Source organism: Patagioenas fasciata, chromosome 5, assembly GCF_037038585.1.
Source record: "Patagioenas fasciata isolate bPatFas1 chromosome 5, bPatFas1.hap1, whole genome shotgun sequence".
NCBI classification, from domain to species: Eukaryota; Metazoa; Chordata; class Aves; order Columbiformes; family Columbidae; genus Patagioenas; species Patagioenas fasciata.
The window spans coordinates 65,940,695-65,957,398 of NC_092524.1; the positions used below are offsets into that span (position 1 = coordinate 65,940,695).

At 43.2% G+C, this 16,704-nt stretch overlaps 1 protein-coding gene across 1 annotated transcript; it reads left to right on the top strand.

Moving 5' to 3' along the window:
- The first annotated feature begins 5,318 nt into the window (after window positions 1-5,318).
- On the top strand, window positions 5,319-16,584 carry LOC136102515 (potassium channel, subfamily K, member 16-like). Its single transcript, XM_065839645.2, has 5 exons — window positions 5,319-5,671; window positions 8,517-8,637; window positions 10,685-10,851; window positions 12,415-12,583; window positions 15,615-16,584. The coding sequence occupies exons 1-5, from the start codon at window positions 5,477-5,479 to the stop codon at window positions 15,971-15,973; spliced, it is 1,011 nt and encodes a 336-aa protein (XP_065695717.1). The 5' UTR covers window positions 5,319-5,476; the 3' UTR covers window positions 15,974-16,584.
- The last annotated feature ends 120 nt before the right edge of the window (window positions 16,585-16,704 follow it).

The following is a 16,704-nucleotide window of genomic DNA, read 5'->3' on the forward strand; positions in this document are numbered from 1 at the left end:
TCCAGGTGGGTTTCAATGTCTGCAGAGAAGGAGACTCCACAACCTCCCTGGGCAGCCTGGGCCAGGCTCTGGCACCCTCACTGAGAAGAAGTTTCTTCTCAAATTTAAGTGGAACCTTTTGTGTTCCAGTTTGTACCCATTGGCCCTTGTCCTATCATTGGTTGTCACCAAGAAGAGCCTGGCTCCATCCTCATAAGACTCACCCTTTATATATCTGTAAACATTAATGAGGTCACCCCTCAGTCTCCTCTTCTCCAGCTCCAGAGCCCCAGCTCCCTCAGCCTTTCCTCACACGGGAGATGCTCCACTCCCTTCAGCATCTTGGTGGCTGCGCTGGACTCTCTCCAGCAGTTCCCTGTCCTTCTGGAACTGAGGGGCCCAGAACTGGACACAATATTCCAGGTGTGGTCTCACCAGGGCAGAGCAGAGGGGCAGGAGAACCCCTCTCGACCTACTGACCACCCCCTTCTAACCCACCCCAGGTACCATTGGCCTTCCTGGCCACAAGGGCCCAGTGCTGGCTCATGGTCACCCTGCTGTCCCCAGGACCCCCAGGTCCCTTTCCCTTACACTGCTCTCTAATAGGTCATTCCCCAACTTGTACTGGAACCTGGGGTTGTTCCTGCCCAGATGCAAGACTCTACATACTTGGACAGTTTTCTATGCTGGGCTACCTGGCACAACAGCCCTCACCTTCTGCATACTAGAGCTCTCATCCCAGAGTCAGCCAGCTAGCAAAGGCAAGTAAGCAGCTTCAGCATTTTCTTCACTCATGGAAATCAGCCAATTTCCTCAACATTGGAAAGTTAACTACAGGAATTTGGCTTTGCAGTTCTTGAATAACAAACCAGGAAGTCTGAGGATCTCTGTTGAAGAAAGCTTTAGGATAAGAGTTTAATTACCTGGCATAAGATCACAGCATAAAAACCAAAATGACCCATGTTAGAAGACTGAATGTTCTGACCACAGTTATGAATAAAAGATATTTATAGGAGAACAGTAAGAAAGTGTAAAAAGGAGAGTCATCTAATGGTTTTAGCCCTAAGCACAACAGGAAGTACAATCACAATTACATGGTAAGGCATTTCCATGGTAACTGATAACATTTTTCATTAAACTGGAATTAATTTCAGGCTATAATCTGCCTAAGGACATAGAACACATAAGGATGTAGCAAGATAGCTAATGCCATATATATAAAAAGGGAATGGCTGAACTGTGGGTATAGTGGGAGGGTGAAGGAGTGAGAGCAGGACTTGGCTTAAGAAAACTCTGTCCTAGCGCATCGTGTGATGGACAGGAAATGCTCCCTACCCTCCATTACCACCGGATCTCAGTACGTGTGTTTCCCTGCAATGGGCTGAGTAAATAATCCCGGTGCGAGAAGTCTGCATCACTTCTCTTTCCCCAGTCCTATAACTGCATCATGGATCTCTGCTAGCTTAGGAACAAAAAGAATTAACTGCCTTAACAGATATGCCGCCTCCATCATTGCCAAGGCCCTGACCAGCCCCACAGGGCTTTCCTCCACCCTGTCCATAGCCCAGGTTCCCCTTCCATCCCAAACCAGGGCTGTCAGTCCCCATCCCAGAGATTCAGGTTGTCAGTTCCCAGCTTCTCCCAATCTTGCCCAGCCTGGCCGTGGACCTCAATGAGCCAGGTTCACCAGTGGGCCAACATCCCAGCCTGTCCTCAGCCTGGCCTCATCCCCACAGCCCTTCCTGGCAATCTCTGGACATGACTCTCATCTGCAGATTGACTTCCTAGCTTGAACTCATCCTGCCTCATCACTGTGACCCTATGTGAATACGGATTCCCCCTTGCTTTCTTCCCTAAAGCAACTTATTTGGGAAGATCCCAGTAATGAACATATACTGTACTTTCTATCCCTCTTTCCCTCTGCAAGTGTCAACCCAAGTATGAACAAGATGGTATGCGATGGGACATTTATGTCAGAACAACCTGTGGTGGTTATTAGAGATTTGCAGGCAGGTATGAAGAGAGGGACTGAAAAAAGATGATGTGTATTCCTTGTTCCAGAGCTGGAGGAAAACAAAGGTCATGAATCTTTTGAATGCTTCCTGGCAGTCAGGGTCTTCTTGAAATGCATCCACAAATAGCAAACCTGCTGTCTAGGAGATGAGGCTAGATGGAAACCAAGCTTAGTATATACACACAGCACGAGAAAGATGAGGTTTTCTGGCACCTTACCCACCCTGATCAAACCACAGCAATGAAGTCAATGTTAAAATTCTCACCATCTTCTATGAGTTTTATGTTTCCCCCATGAATTTTCCTCTCAAATGTATTGAAGAGATAATCCACCTGTATTATCTTCATACCTGCTGTGCATACAAGTGAATGCTGCATTTGCATATGCAAATGGATTTATTTTGTTTCACAGAGCTGGGAGAAAAGGTGTGAAAAGGTGGCAGAAAAGGGTGAAGCCATAGGTGCCATTATTTATATGGAGGAAGAAACACACCTTCAGTACGATGTAGCTTCAGAAGAAGTGAAAGGAAACATGACACATCCTGTTTCTACAAACTCCTTTCAAGTAACTTTAAAGAAAATCTTTAAACTTGTAAGGGTTTGCAAAGCCACTTACCTTCATTCATAGTTTTCCTGTTTTCCTCTGAGGTAAAACAGATTTGTGTGTGAAAGGGCAACCTGCACTTGACAGCGTGAAGCCATATGCCACTTCTTGTTTACACCAGTTCTGCAAAGCTCATCCCAGAGTCTCTGCCTTTCCTTGTATTTTCAAACTCAGTTGAAACACAAAGGTTTGAAGAGCAGAACAACTAGGACATTTTAAATGATTCTTCAAAGGCTGATTTGCTTCAGTGTTCTCTCATTACTAAAGCAGGGCATCCACTGAAATAACAAAGAAGTTGTGCACAAAGCAAATGAAAATGCTGAAAAATCTAAGGTCAAGAAAGTTAATCTGATTGTTAAGAGTGTCCGTGGTACAGTCAAGATCAAGGTCTGTCTGGTATGTGTTTCAAAGTCAATATAATCATTCAAGGGCTTTGCCCTCTCACCCTACAAAATCTTCTCAATGGCAGTCAAATTCTCATTGAAGCCGATGGGAAGAAGCTCTGATACTTACAAAAGTGAATTCCCAATGCATAGTAACCATCCTTTTGAAATTAGTAGACCTTACATTACTGTAGGTAACATACAGTGATACGGTCAAGCATTTCTTCATGAAAAGCTAAGTCTATCTTACATAATATTCTTTGGAACATAGGAAATTATGAAGGCCTCATCATTTTTAAACCAGGCACCTCAGGGCATCTGGGGGACCCTGGTCTGCGGATCCCCATATAAAGAGTCTCAGGGCATATAAACAGCACACAGAGGGACTATTAATGTCCATCAGAGGTCTCCTGGGTTGTTGGGGAGATGAAAGCACAACTGTGTGTTCACCACGTAAGAGATATATCAATACCTCATAGAAGCCAGGACCTAACTAAGAAGTACTGACAAATGCAATGAGGAAGGAGGGAGTAGTCATAGTCCAGGCCAAAACCAATGAGGATGTGCTTTTGAGCAAGTCTCTCTGTATGTTCGTGTTTGCGGAAGGGAGATAAGTCATCAGACTCTTGGAAAAGCACAGAAATTTTCAGCCACTGAGTGGAGACCTCTCCTCAGAAAGAGCCAAGAGTTGTATGGGAAACTCTCCAGGGGATGATTAAGGAACCAATCTAGGCAGACTCAGAATCAGAAGCATTGGTGGGCCTAATCAGTTGCTTGTCTTGTACGTGCTGCATCTTTCATGACACCACAAGGTCACAGAATAAGTCAGGTAGGAAGAGATCTCAGGTTTCTGGGTTCAACCTCTTGCTCAAAGCAGCATCAGCTCTGGGGTCAGACAAGGTGGCTCAGGGTTTTGTCCAGCTGGGTGTTAGAAAATCTCCAAGGATGGAAATTGCACAACCTCTCAGACCCTTAGTTTCTTTTCCCAGGAGCTGATCCCCGGTTAACCAGTCCTCAGCCTGTATCTTTGCAAGGTGTTCCCCTTTCCCAGGGGCATGACTTTGCATTAGTCCTTGTTGAATTTCCTAAAGTTCCTGTTGGCCCATTCCTCCAGCCTTAGAAGGTGACAGGCCTGTCTGCAAACACATCACCTGCTCCTCTCAATTTCCTGTTACCTGCAAACTTGGTGGCAGTACAATCCAACACTTCCTCTAGGCCACTGATAAAGATGTTTAACAGGACAGACCTCAGGACAGACTCCTGCGGTACTCCACTACACTAGGCAAAGTACAACCCATTAACCACTAACCTCTGAATATCTTTACAATCTTTATCAATGATGTGGATGAGGGGATCAAGTGCACGCTCAATAAGTTTGCAGACAACACTAAGTTGGGCGAGAGTGCTGATCTGCTCAAGGGTAGAAAGACTCTACAGAGGGATCTGGAAGAGGAAACCACTTCAAGTTGAGACAGGGGTGGTTTAGATTGGATATTAGGAATAACTTCTACATTGGAAGGGTTATCAAGCATTAGAACAGGCTACCCAGGGAAGTGATTGTCACCATCCCTGGAAGTATTTAAAAGATGTATAGACTAAAGCATATCCCTAAGCGCCATATGCTTTAGTTGTGTTGGCACTGTCAGGTTTTCAGTTGTACTCAATGTTGTTTAATGTCTTTTCTAGCCTAAACGATTCTATTATTCCATGTTTCTATCAATCTGATGGTATGACTGGTTTTTTATCCATCTAATTGTGCACACAACCACACTGTAATGTCCTCCCTTGGATACACTTCATACAAAAAGCTGGTAGAAGAACCTGTCCAGGCCTGGTACAAATGCAACCTGCAGCTGTTTGCCCCTATGTCAAGGTTTTTCTGCAAGCTGTTGTGGCCATGTGCAGGGCTTCTTGTCCCTGCCCTGCACTGCAAGCAGACAAGTGAAGCCCAGAAGAGCAGCCCAGCTGCATTTCCCTGAAGCTGCCACTGAACACAGGGCAAGAAGGGGCTTCTGGGGTTATGGGGGCTTGCCCTGGAGTCCAGTTCTTGTTGTTAGAAGGAGGCAGAGGAGGCAAAATACTGGGTTTTTTTCCAAGCAAGATCCCTCGTGGGCCATTTTCAGGCTATCCTCACCTGTCCCCAGAGCCTCTTGAGCAGGAGATGGCCACCTGCCAGCTCCTTACATCCTGACCCACTTTTCCTGAGAACTCAGCAAGGCAGAATTTCACAGACAAGAGGAAATCCCTAAACAGCATGCAGCCCAGAGAGTGGAAAGTTTTTTTTTTGAGGGGGTTGGGTTTGTTTGTTGGTTGATTTTTCTTTCCCAACTTCTCCATGAATGTATTTGGCAGCTCGCTGTCCCTGTCAGCGCAGGATCCCAGTGGAAACTGGAGCTGCGAGGGCTCCTCCTGCCTGGGGGAGGCTTCCCAGGAGTGCAAGGGATTTGCCAATCGCCACCTTTCACTCCCCGTCCCTTGCCGTGTCCCACCAAAGGCCATGTGCACTGGCAAGCTGCAGACAAGTTTGCTGGTGGTGGGCTACTTCGTCTACCTGCTGGTGGGTGCAGCCGTGTTCCAGGCACTGGAGAGGACTGCTGAGAAGCAGGAGAAAAGAGCAGCTGCCCGGATGAAGGAGGCTTTTCTGCACAACTTCACCCACCTCACGATAGCAGAGATAGAACAGTTTATGAAGGTAAGTGCCAGCCCTGAGGAAGCCCTTTTTCCCTCCTGTTTCCCCATCAGTTGTTGTTTCCTACTCAGCCCTGCTACACAGATAACTTTCACTGCTTTCCTTTCACTGCTTTCCTCCTGATACAGTCATTTGGGTGATCTTAGCAAGCCCCAAGTCCTCTCTGGTCTGAGCAGGCAGGTCACACTTATGGTAAACACAGCTTGTGTAGCTTGACAAAACCTTGTGTGTTAGCTATTAACAGTCCTCATCCCATGATGTCCCAATTCTGTGGGGTTTTGCTTCTTGTTGATTTGGCTTTCGGTGGGCCTGTGCTCACCTACAGTGGGTGGCATGGCAGGAAAAATATGGCTGTCTGAAATAGATAGGCACGGTTGCCACTTAAAGTGGTGTCACAGGTAGCAGAGAGGAACATTATGGCAAGGTCCGAAACAGTCTATTGGATGAAATAAAAAAATAATTTAAAAAAAATAAGTCCAAATCACTACGAGAAGGGTGGAATAGTCAGGGTTTACTTTTTGAAGATGCTGCAGAAGTGAAACAGGCAGCCTGGCCAAGGGAAAGGTGTTTCTGGTCACAGGACAGGAAACTCAGAATGAGCACAGCTGTCTCCTCATCTCTGGTATTTTTACCTCTGTCTGCTACAACGCGAACGAAACTGCGGAGTTCAAAAAGCCTTACTGTAAACGTTTTTGCGTGGGAAAATAATCGAGCTCTTAATAGGCCAGTCCACAGGATAAGAAGGGGAAGAACTGGTATTCCTAATAACACAACCAGTGATCCAGCCCCCATATGCATTCACCCTCTTCACCTTGGATTTTTTTTGCAGGTAGGGGAGGGAAAAAAAACAAAAACAAACAAACAAAAAAGGACATTTTCAAGACAATGAAATCTTTGTGCAAGGCCTGAGGAATGATCGCTGTTAGCTGTTGTTTTCTGGGACACAAGAAAAAAAGACAGCGAGGGAGGAAGTAGGGGAAGACTTTTCTGGTGCAGTTAATTCCAGCTTGTGTCTTGCCTTTGGCAGGACTCAGACCTGGATTTTATTGAGGCTGTTTCACTACAAACCAGACTGCTTTCTGGATGTCTGGTGCAATAATCTCTGCTAAAGGCAGAGACAGATGGATACCGTGTTTTTGTTGTTTCTGTTGTTTTTAATTATTAATTTTTCAAGCTCAAAAAAATTCACAGCACTTAGAATTAAAAGCAAGGAAGAAAGGAAGAGTCAGAAAAATGCACAACATGATAGATCAGATGATCTATCAGATGCTAGATGATTCTTGTGGTCCCTTCCAACCTGATATTCTATTCTACAATAAACAATAGGGCTGGAAGGGCTTAGGAGAAACATCTAGTCAAACCCTCTGTGGCAAGGCAGTCTCAACTCAAAACAAACCACCTCTGACAGATGTTCATCTAAACTCATCTCAAAGGCCACGTTGCAAATATGTGCATGTGTGTTCATGCATGCAGTTTGGAAAGGAGTGGGTATATCACGTTGAATTCTGGCTGTGGTTGCACCAAGAGTAACGCTTTGCAGATCAATGGACTTTCTCTCAATTTAAATCTGTGACACTAATCAGAATACAACCTTAAAATGAAATTCCCTGTGTATGTCACGTGTACCCTGCTATAACTCACTGATACCCTCCTGGGAGGTTGATTAGATCCTGGATCCACCACTGCCGTCTCAAGGGCAAGCTCAAAGCCACCCCATCGCTTAAGCCAGTGGCCTGTCTTGCTCTGCCACATCCTAGTCATCTACAGGATCATTTTTTCCAAGGTACTTATACTAAAAGATCACAGTCCTTGCTCATGCTGAAGGAAACAAGTGCTAACATCCACTAGAGCAGTCAGCATGAACAGGGCAAAAGACTAACACTCAAAAACACTGGCTGGCTGCTACCCAGCCTTGGGCGTGGAAGTGTGAATAGTCTCAGAGTATCACTAAGGACAGCTGAGCAGCATTCACAGGAAAGGAGCTGTCGCGGTTTAACACCAGCTAGCAATCGAGCAATCCACGACAGCCACTTGCTTGGTCTCCCCTCTCTGCCCCCAAATAGGGGAGAGAATCAAAAGAGAAGGGGGAAACTCATGGACTGAGATAAAAACAGCTTAATAAAATAACAAAATAATACTAATACTAATCATCTACTACTACTACTATATAAAAATATATAAAATAAATGATATTCAATGCAATTCCTCACAAACTCCTTCTGCACTGAGCAGCCAGTCCCAGGAAGAGAGCACCCTGGTTCCAAACAAAAAGGCAGAAAAAGCCTAGAATAGGCCAAGTGCTAAATGGCAGGACAAGAAAAGGTCAAACTGAAGGAACTTCCAAATGGAACTTGGTTAAAACGGAGCAGAACTGGAATGGGTGTCCCCAGCCAGAAAAATCCCATTAAACATGAAGCATGATGCTAATGGCATGGAATATTCTCATTGATTGGCCTGGTGTCAGTCAAGTTCTGTCCCACCCATGGCCCCCTTCCCAGCTGCCTCACACCTGCACATAGAAAACCCAGAAAGACTTTGGTCTCCCAAACAATGGCTAAGATAACAAATTCTTACATGTTCTTCATTCCAAATCAAAACCACTGGGAAGTTAGTTGAAGGAAAACTTTAATACTGTCCCACGATGTTATCTTGTTATTCCCAAACTAAATCTAAACAACGAACACTCTAGCTACAAAAAAGGAGTTTCTAGCTGCATGAAAAAAAAAAAAATCACTCAGTTTCAGTCAAACCAGCACAGGAGCAGCAGTTGGCTAAAACCGTAATATTATTGCAACAAGCACTTGAGTAAAGCAGCCACATTGATACCAAACTTTGCTTTCCCTCCCAGAACCTGACTGAAGCCATTCAGAATGGAGTATACCCTGTCGGAAATGAATCACAGATTGAAGACAGCAACTGGGATTTCAGTGACTCCTTCTTCTTTGCAGGCACGGTTGTCTCCACGATAGGTAGGTCTAATGCTTTCCATATGTGTGTGTTTCTGTGTGTGTGATGTTTATTATGTCTGGTTATTAAGACCTGAATGGATAATACTTTCAAGGATAAAAACTCCAGACTGTCATTGTCATTCATGGTAAGTGGGAGGGACTTGGTCCTGAGACCTCACCACTGTACAACTCTTTGCGTATTATTTTGGTTTGTGATTTCCCACTTGTTTCTTCTTTTCAAGCCATCTGTTGAAATGTTTGCTCTGCTGCCATTTGTAGTGGGAGATAAACTTCGCTTCCCTGGTCTTTATTCTAGGGTTAAATAGACTTTAAATCCAAGACTGTTGTAAAACACAAAAGAATGGTAGGAAAGAAGTGAACTCTGCTGCGGCATGAGTCTCAACAACCTGTGCTGAGCTGTTAGTGCACATACTGAATTAGTAATATGCTGGAGGAAAAAAAAACTATGGGAAGGGGGCAAGGCAAATGCTTAGACCTTCACACTTCTGCTTCAAGTTGTCCTGACCTTTTCATGGACTGCCCGGACCTGCCTGTCTCTTCCTTTCTCCCAAAGATGCATCCCAAAATGCACAGACCTGCCAAATTTAAGCATAAAATCCACACTCTTGGCTCTTGCTTTGCGGTCTTGTGCAGTGAAAGTCAAATGTATTTTTTTGCAGAGTGAAGCTGAGGCCTCACTCCCACCACACCTCAGGCACAGCTGCTCCACTGATCTGTTGAGTGTGACATGTCACAAGGGCCCCAGTGGTGTCCCAGCATCATGGCAGGTGTGTAGATGTTGCACGAGCCCATGCAGAGACCCCCTGCTGTAGAAGAAAGAAAGGCTCCTGACCCATCACATCAATGGCAAATGTTCCATGGTTACAACAACATTCACGTATCAATAAAGCTCCTCTGGTTTGTCAGCACCCTGCTACCAGCTGATCTGTTCCTTTCCACCGTATGTATTACTGTATTTTCTCATTTTAACATTTCTCTGCAAAGCAAATTGGTTGCTTTCCCTCAATTTTTTTTCCCTAGTGAGGCAGACAGGCTGTCCCAGAAAAAGTGCAACTTTTTTTCCCTGCACCTTCACCACAGAAGTCTGTTGTGAAGGTACATCAGCTACTTCCACTCATCTTCACCAGGTTTAGTAATGAAAATGGAATATTTCTGCAACAGGGAGCCTTAGACAGCTCAAGCACTTGGGGACCTAATAGGCAATAAATCACTTGGTTGTTTTATTTGTCTTTTCCCCAAAGAAAACATTACGTTTTCCAAGTAATGAATGCCTTAAGATGAACTGTGCTCGAGAAAGTGCCTTTTCTCAAGGTCACTGATAAGGACATACACAAAGTACAGGACTCTTGCACTCAGGGATGTACCTCACAGGGTCTAAGAGGAACAAAGTCTCCAGTCCATTAAAGGACATGTTCGGAGTTCTGCAGCCATTGTTCCACTACTTGGATCAATCCTCTTTTAGTAGGACTTTGAGACAGATATCACTCTGGCCTGAATAAATCAGACACCAATAAGGCCTGGACTAATTAACACCATCTATTCTAATGCACACTGCACTGCCTGCAGGACTGGAGCCAGTGTCTGGACATACCAATGTACTGGCATTTGGCCAGGGAGGTCACTAACACACAGACAGATCAACAAGAAGCTCAAAATGGCTATAAGTGTTTCTGACATGGCAAACAGCCTGGGACTCCAGCCTTGATGTCTTCCAGGTCCCCAGACTTCTGGTTTCTGTCTTTTTATGTATTTGTCACAGGACAGTCTATGTTTCCCATAACTGCTTTTAGATTGTGCTTGCTTTCCCACTAGGGCTGGGCTGGGAGCACACAGTGTACTCTGCATCCCCCAGAACACGTGGGGTGAATCACTTCATCTTCTTACTGCCTTTTTCAGAGAAAAACAACAAAAAAGAGAGAATGTGGACTGAGAAGTGATAGCCACGTCTTTTGGGGTCAATGGCAGGCCAGGCTGGAGTAGGTGTGAATGTGATTGTGGACTGCTCCAGTTCTCTGGAATATCTCCTCTGACCTGTCTTTTCTCATAGGCTATGGCACGCTGCATCCTAAAACTGCTGGGGGTCAGATCTTCTGTGTCTTTTTTGCACTGTTTGGAATCCCTCTGAATATTGTTTTTCTGCATCGTGTCGGTAAGATGCTCTCACTGCTGTGTAAAAAGCTGGGGAAATTCCTGTACGAGAAAGGAATGAGAAAGGTAATTTGTTTTACTTAGGCACAGTTATATGCTAATTTCTTCTTCTTTTTTTTTTTCTCTAAGTGTATTCTGGCATTTTCCTCTATTATAACTGTTCTCATGCTGTGTTGGACATTGTGCTGAGAGAGAGAAAGAGACATTCTTCACTTGCAGAGCTAAACAGACAAGGCAACCATAGAGAAAGAGTGATACAGTTTGTCTACCCATCTAAATGTCAGATATCCAACACCCTTCAGCAATCAATGGAGAGAGTGGGCACCTCATCCCGCTTCTCCTGACATGTAGCTCAGGAGCTTACACTCTAGGGAAGTACCTATCACCCTTTATAACCAGTAAAGAGAGAGATGATTAAGCATCTCATCTTGAGGCAGTGAAAAGCAGGTGAGCTGTAAAATGCTGTAAAAAGTAGGTAAGTTTTAGGAGTTTCAGTGGGTTGGACTCAATGCCTAGCGTGTCAGCCCTCCTCATTCATTATGCAGTCCTTTAATCCCTCTCCTCCCTTGACTTTGACAGAAAGGAAACATCAGGCTGAAGTTGTCCATTTGAGCCCAGTTGCTGCAAGGTGAGGAGGCACCTGTAAAAGGCAAGAGACAGGATGTGTCTTGCCTGGCTATGCCTCAAGTTATTTGCAGCTCCTCCCCTTCTGTCACCATTACTGGGGAAGTGAGAATAGCTTTTCCATGTCTCCTACTCTAATTCTCTTTCAGAAAAAGGTATGAGTGCTACAGACAACCCCTTTCAAATTGTTAAATTTCTCCCAATGTCTGGAGAAATTAAATAGAACATAAGGCTTGATAAGACACAGACTCAACCACCTGCACAATGCAGAAACACATGAAAAATTATCCATCGGTTACCATTAATTTCCAGACAATCTGGACTCATAAAATTGTCTACATCTGTATGTGTGTCTATCTAATAAATCTTAATATATAGCAAGTCTTTCTCTCTATTCAAGGCTCCTTCATGACTGCTGGGAAGTAGGATGATTCAAAAGTCACTGCCCAGGCAATTTTTCATCAGGAGCTCATTTGTTAAAGGTGGTCTTCTAGCAAGGTATCCACTGAGCAGGAGCCAAGTTGTGGCACTGATGCAATAAGAAATAAAGTCAACAATCTACGCTCTTGGAGATGGTGTTACTATATTTTTTTTAAGTCTGTTTTCCCAGGCAAATTTGAATGTTCTTTGGGTGCCACACCTGAATACCTAAAAGCTAAAAGTGAAGTTGTCTGGTGAAAAGTAGAAATAGTCTGTCTCCAGTAAAGGTCATTGGATAAGAATTCCTCCTGTTCTCATGGTCATTGAAGGCTGATATAATCAGATAAAATACTACATCTGCGAGGGCTACTGTTGACATGCAACACCCATAACACATGGCTTCCCCCTGCTCCAGAGCAAGGCTAAGGTACTTTTAAGGGAAGAGCACTCAATAGAAATCCTTCAGTTCCTGTGGTCCTCGTATGTATTCCTAGATAGACACCCAGTTTTAGTAGACATCAGTACATATGGCCTGCTAGTATGTCAAATCATGATTATAATCGAATTGGTTTCTTTCTTTTTCAGAAGAAGATCAAATTTCTTACCCTTTTGTTCTTCCTGGTAATGGGGATCCTAGTTTTTCTGTGCTTGCCATCACTCTTCTTCCAGATAACAGAGGGCTGGTCCTACAGCGAAGGAATTTACTTTGCATTTATCACCCTCAGCACCATTGGCTTTGGAGATTATGTAGTAGGTAAGACTGATTTCAGAGAGGATACACAGCAAAATGCCAGGGTTATGACTGTAATTGCCGTGTGTTGACTGCACAGACCACCTATGTACTGCAGAGACAAATCTTCTGTCTGAGTCTTTGACTTTGGTGTTTAAACGACGCATAGATGAGGTTCTTAGGGACATGGTTTAGTGCCAGAGTTAGGTTAATGGTTGGGCTTGATGACCTTGAAGGTCTCTTCCAACTAAAATAATTCTATTATTCTTTGATTAGTCTTTGTCTTGTACTTCTCAGGGGGAAATAATCATTTCTCTGGGATTGCATGTGCTGACAAAAGCACAAAATTGTCTAAATATAGTGAAATGTGGTGCTTTGGGGTGCGAAGAAACTATGTATTTTGGGGAGGAAAGGATAAGTGTGGAGGGAGAATTCAAGGAGCCTAAGAATTTTGCATATCCCAAAAGGGGACAGTTAGCTACAGTCATACAAAATAAGGCATGTATCTCCTGATTTAACCACCTAAGAGTTATTTTTCAAAGTGCAGAATAAAGAAGTAAGTGGTCATTTTTCAGAACACATGATTTAACACAACAAATTGAGAGGTGGAAATCCCAGTCATGGTTAAGTGAGGAAATCTACTCACTCTACGAGAAGTGGGGCTTAAACATATATATCACCGGAAAACTGACCTTCTTGCCCTGAAGATGAACTGTTCAAGCTACACTCCACCATGCTGGAGTGCTTCTTGAAACACTTTTGTGGATCTGCTGCCCAAAATACACTCTCCATAGAATAAGCTTCTAGAGGAACTCCAAAATGATCACCAGAAGTCAAATTAGTAGTATTAGTAGTATTAGAAGTATTCAAACACCTGGACTCCATGGAGAATCAAATATTTCTCTAGAGCAACCTGTCCTGCCAGCATCTTGCCAGCTTGAACTTCTCTTCAGCGGGGATATGAGAAGGAAGCTCTGAAGCTAATACTTGAGCACCAGTTCTGTCCTTACAGAGAACCTGGAAGCCCGACATCCCTTTCCAATGGACAGACATCCACCACACTACAAACCCTAAACTCTCAAGTCTTGCAGAGATGCAAGAGGGGCCTTGGAGACTGGCTGGCAACCTTGTGGTTTTGAATGCTGAGGATGGTGCCAGAGGGAGCCTACAAGTTTTTCCAGACAATCTGAAATTCCCTGCTGACCTTAATTTCTCTGACTCTGCTAAAGAGGCTGGTAGTGCTCTGACTATTCAGTTGACATCTTGCTTGTTTGCATGAGTTTAGCTATCATAATGATCTTGTAACCTAGCTGATGGTCAACTCATGCAATGGCAATCAGTTGGTATTTCCTCAAGTGATCCCAGGCAGCTGGCTGCTCCCTCTTGCTACAAAGCATGAGAAACAAGTGTCCCCTGAAAATCCTCTTTTCACATAATCCAGAGAGAGATGCTTTGTCTCCAGCACTACTTAAGCAGTATTGCCCTGAACATGACACAGAACTCAGGCATCAGCAAGGAATCTGTGTCACACAACAGTGACCTTTTTGCTCACCATTTTCTCCAGCCTGGGCCAATCTTTGCCATTGCAGTGGAGAACAACAGGGTGCAGGCATTTCTTTCCTAACCATCTGTAGGACTGATAACCTCAGTTTGTGCGATACAGAGCACCTCAAACTTAAGTGACATTGAATACAGGGAGGTGGAGAGTAGCTGGTGCCCTACAGGAAAAAAAAAGTGGACATGAGATTGGTACATTCTCTTTCCTTGTCCACATTGCAAGTCCGTTTTACAATAATGATAGCAGGTCACGCCCTGAAAAACACTGTCTCCATAGCACTTTTCTACTCTGCAGCCATAGTATTTTACAAATATGGTTAAAAACTAACAATTAGGCAAGCCTCCTGGACCTGTGATTTCATTTTCATTAGGATTAATTAACTTGAGCTGAAATATTGTTCCCTGCAGTATTTATCTCAATTGGTCTTAAACAACGGTAATAAAATGATGATAAATTTAATGCCTCACACCTTCACAACGAAACAAGCAGAATCAATGATTGTTCTGAGTATTATGCATTTAGAATTGATTACAGATGGCAAATGGATTTGCACTGGCCAAGTGGAAAAGAATAATCTTGAGTTTATTTGCACTTTAGTAATTCAAAACTGGTTTGTATATATTGTACTTCAAGGATGAGATAAAGACTGTTTTGTGCAGGGAGACATCCTTGGAAGATATCAGAGTCTGGATTTAACTGTAATAAGAGTACACATAGGAGGAGCAAATGCTCCCTGTGTGTTGGTGGTGGATAGCTGGCATCTGAAGGAGCAAACGAAATGACCCGTGCAGAAAAGCGGGTGTGCAATACCAGCTGATGCTAAGAGGTTTGGACTGCATGAAATAAGCTTCGGCCCACTGGTTTCCTGTTCTTGGCCTGTGTCAGTGAGTTCCCATCAGTCACCCAGTTTTTTAATGGAGGAAGATCCTGAAGCCATTCAAAATTAAAGTACAAATTGCAGCTGCTTTCTTTGCATGATCAAGGGTACCTACAATTCAAAGTAAATATTTGCTAGGTTATAATGACACTTTATAGAAATACTCAGAATTACAATAACCTAGATGGTAATAGTTACATGTTTATAATGGCCCACTGTGCTTTGGGAGTTTGGGAATATTTGTAAGAAAATACGTTCCAGTTTTACACTACTTCCCACATCATCACATTTACCTGTACATGGGGAGGTTGAATTGGGATTGGTATGTCATAAGGGGAAAGAAATATCCTGGTCTGCTATTAATTCACCTCAATCCCAGTGTATCTTTTTGACAGTCCAGCATGTTTGTGCTAGCATATATCAGTTTGATGCCACAACAAGAGACTTGCCTGTCCTTAACCTAATGCTGTGGAGGTTAGAGACTCCATTACAGTGAAAAAGTAACTTTAAAGTACTCATCATAAAATACATTGATGAATCCATTAGGCTGGCCCACTTTACACAGGTAAAACAGTTTGAACTTGTTAATTTTCTTCTTCTTTTCCCCTCTTTATCTACAGGTAAACAGCCTGGCAGGAATTACTTTAGGTACTACAGAATGCTGGTAGCCATTTGGATTCTTTTTGGCCTTGCCTGGATTGCTCTCCTATTTAATTTATTGACAATGGTACTAGAAGATACTGAAAAAATAATTGTCAAGGATCTCCATCAAATTGGAAAGGTGAGTAAAGACAATGAAGTAAGTGAACGAAGAAGATGCTGGCCTGCTCAATTTATTCCAGAAGAAGAACTACTACCACCACGTGCTGGAGGGGATGCAGAGAAAACTGAGTCATTAGCAGCAGATTCTGAACAGACAAAAAATGAAAAAAGAGTTTTTTCTTATAGCAAAACTATTGCCATAACATATGAGAATTGAATTCTTCGTTGGAGAGTTGTTAGTGAATTGTTCTAAAGGAATTCCCATGGAAATAAAATTTCTCCTAGTGTTTCCTGAGATATGACCTTTCAGAACTCAAGGCTTAGAGTTACACAAAGACCAAATATTAATGGTAAGAAACTTCCTCCTCAATTTGCAGCTGAGTTGTGCTAACAACCTGAGAAGTGCACTTGTTTTGCAAGGTATTTTTAAGGTGCTTTCACAAAAATGCAGATGAGGGGCACAGTATATCTTGGTGGTTCTATACGGAATTTTCTGCTTGCAAGAAATCATCTGTCTTCCAGGAATTGATATGCACAAGCTTTTCTGAGGCATTGCATAGCACCTTTAGAAGAAGAAATAAGGGTATATAACTTAATAGATGCCTGATTTGAGCCATCATATTGGATAAGCATTTGTGATCTGAAAGACAGGTTTAAAGGACAAGACCCGGGCTCAGTTCAGAGAAGCATCTAATAGACAGGGTTAGAAAAAGGTTAGCAGTGTTAGAAATTATTAATTCTACCTCTTCCTGTTTTATACTAAGATGGATAAAGAAAATTTTACCTTTTATCTCTGTGACTTTGAAAAAACTTTCTGATGGTGTTTATAAAGAACAGATAAACCCATGCCTATAATTCACATTTTATAATAATTTTATTCTATAAACATTTTACAAGAACAGAGACTGGTTTGAATAGAGGAGTCCTCACTGCATTGGAGCCTTGCTA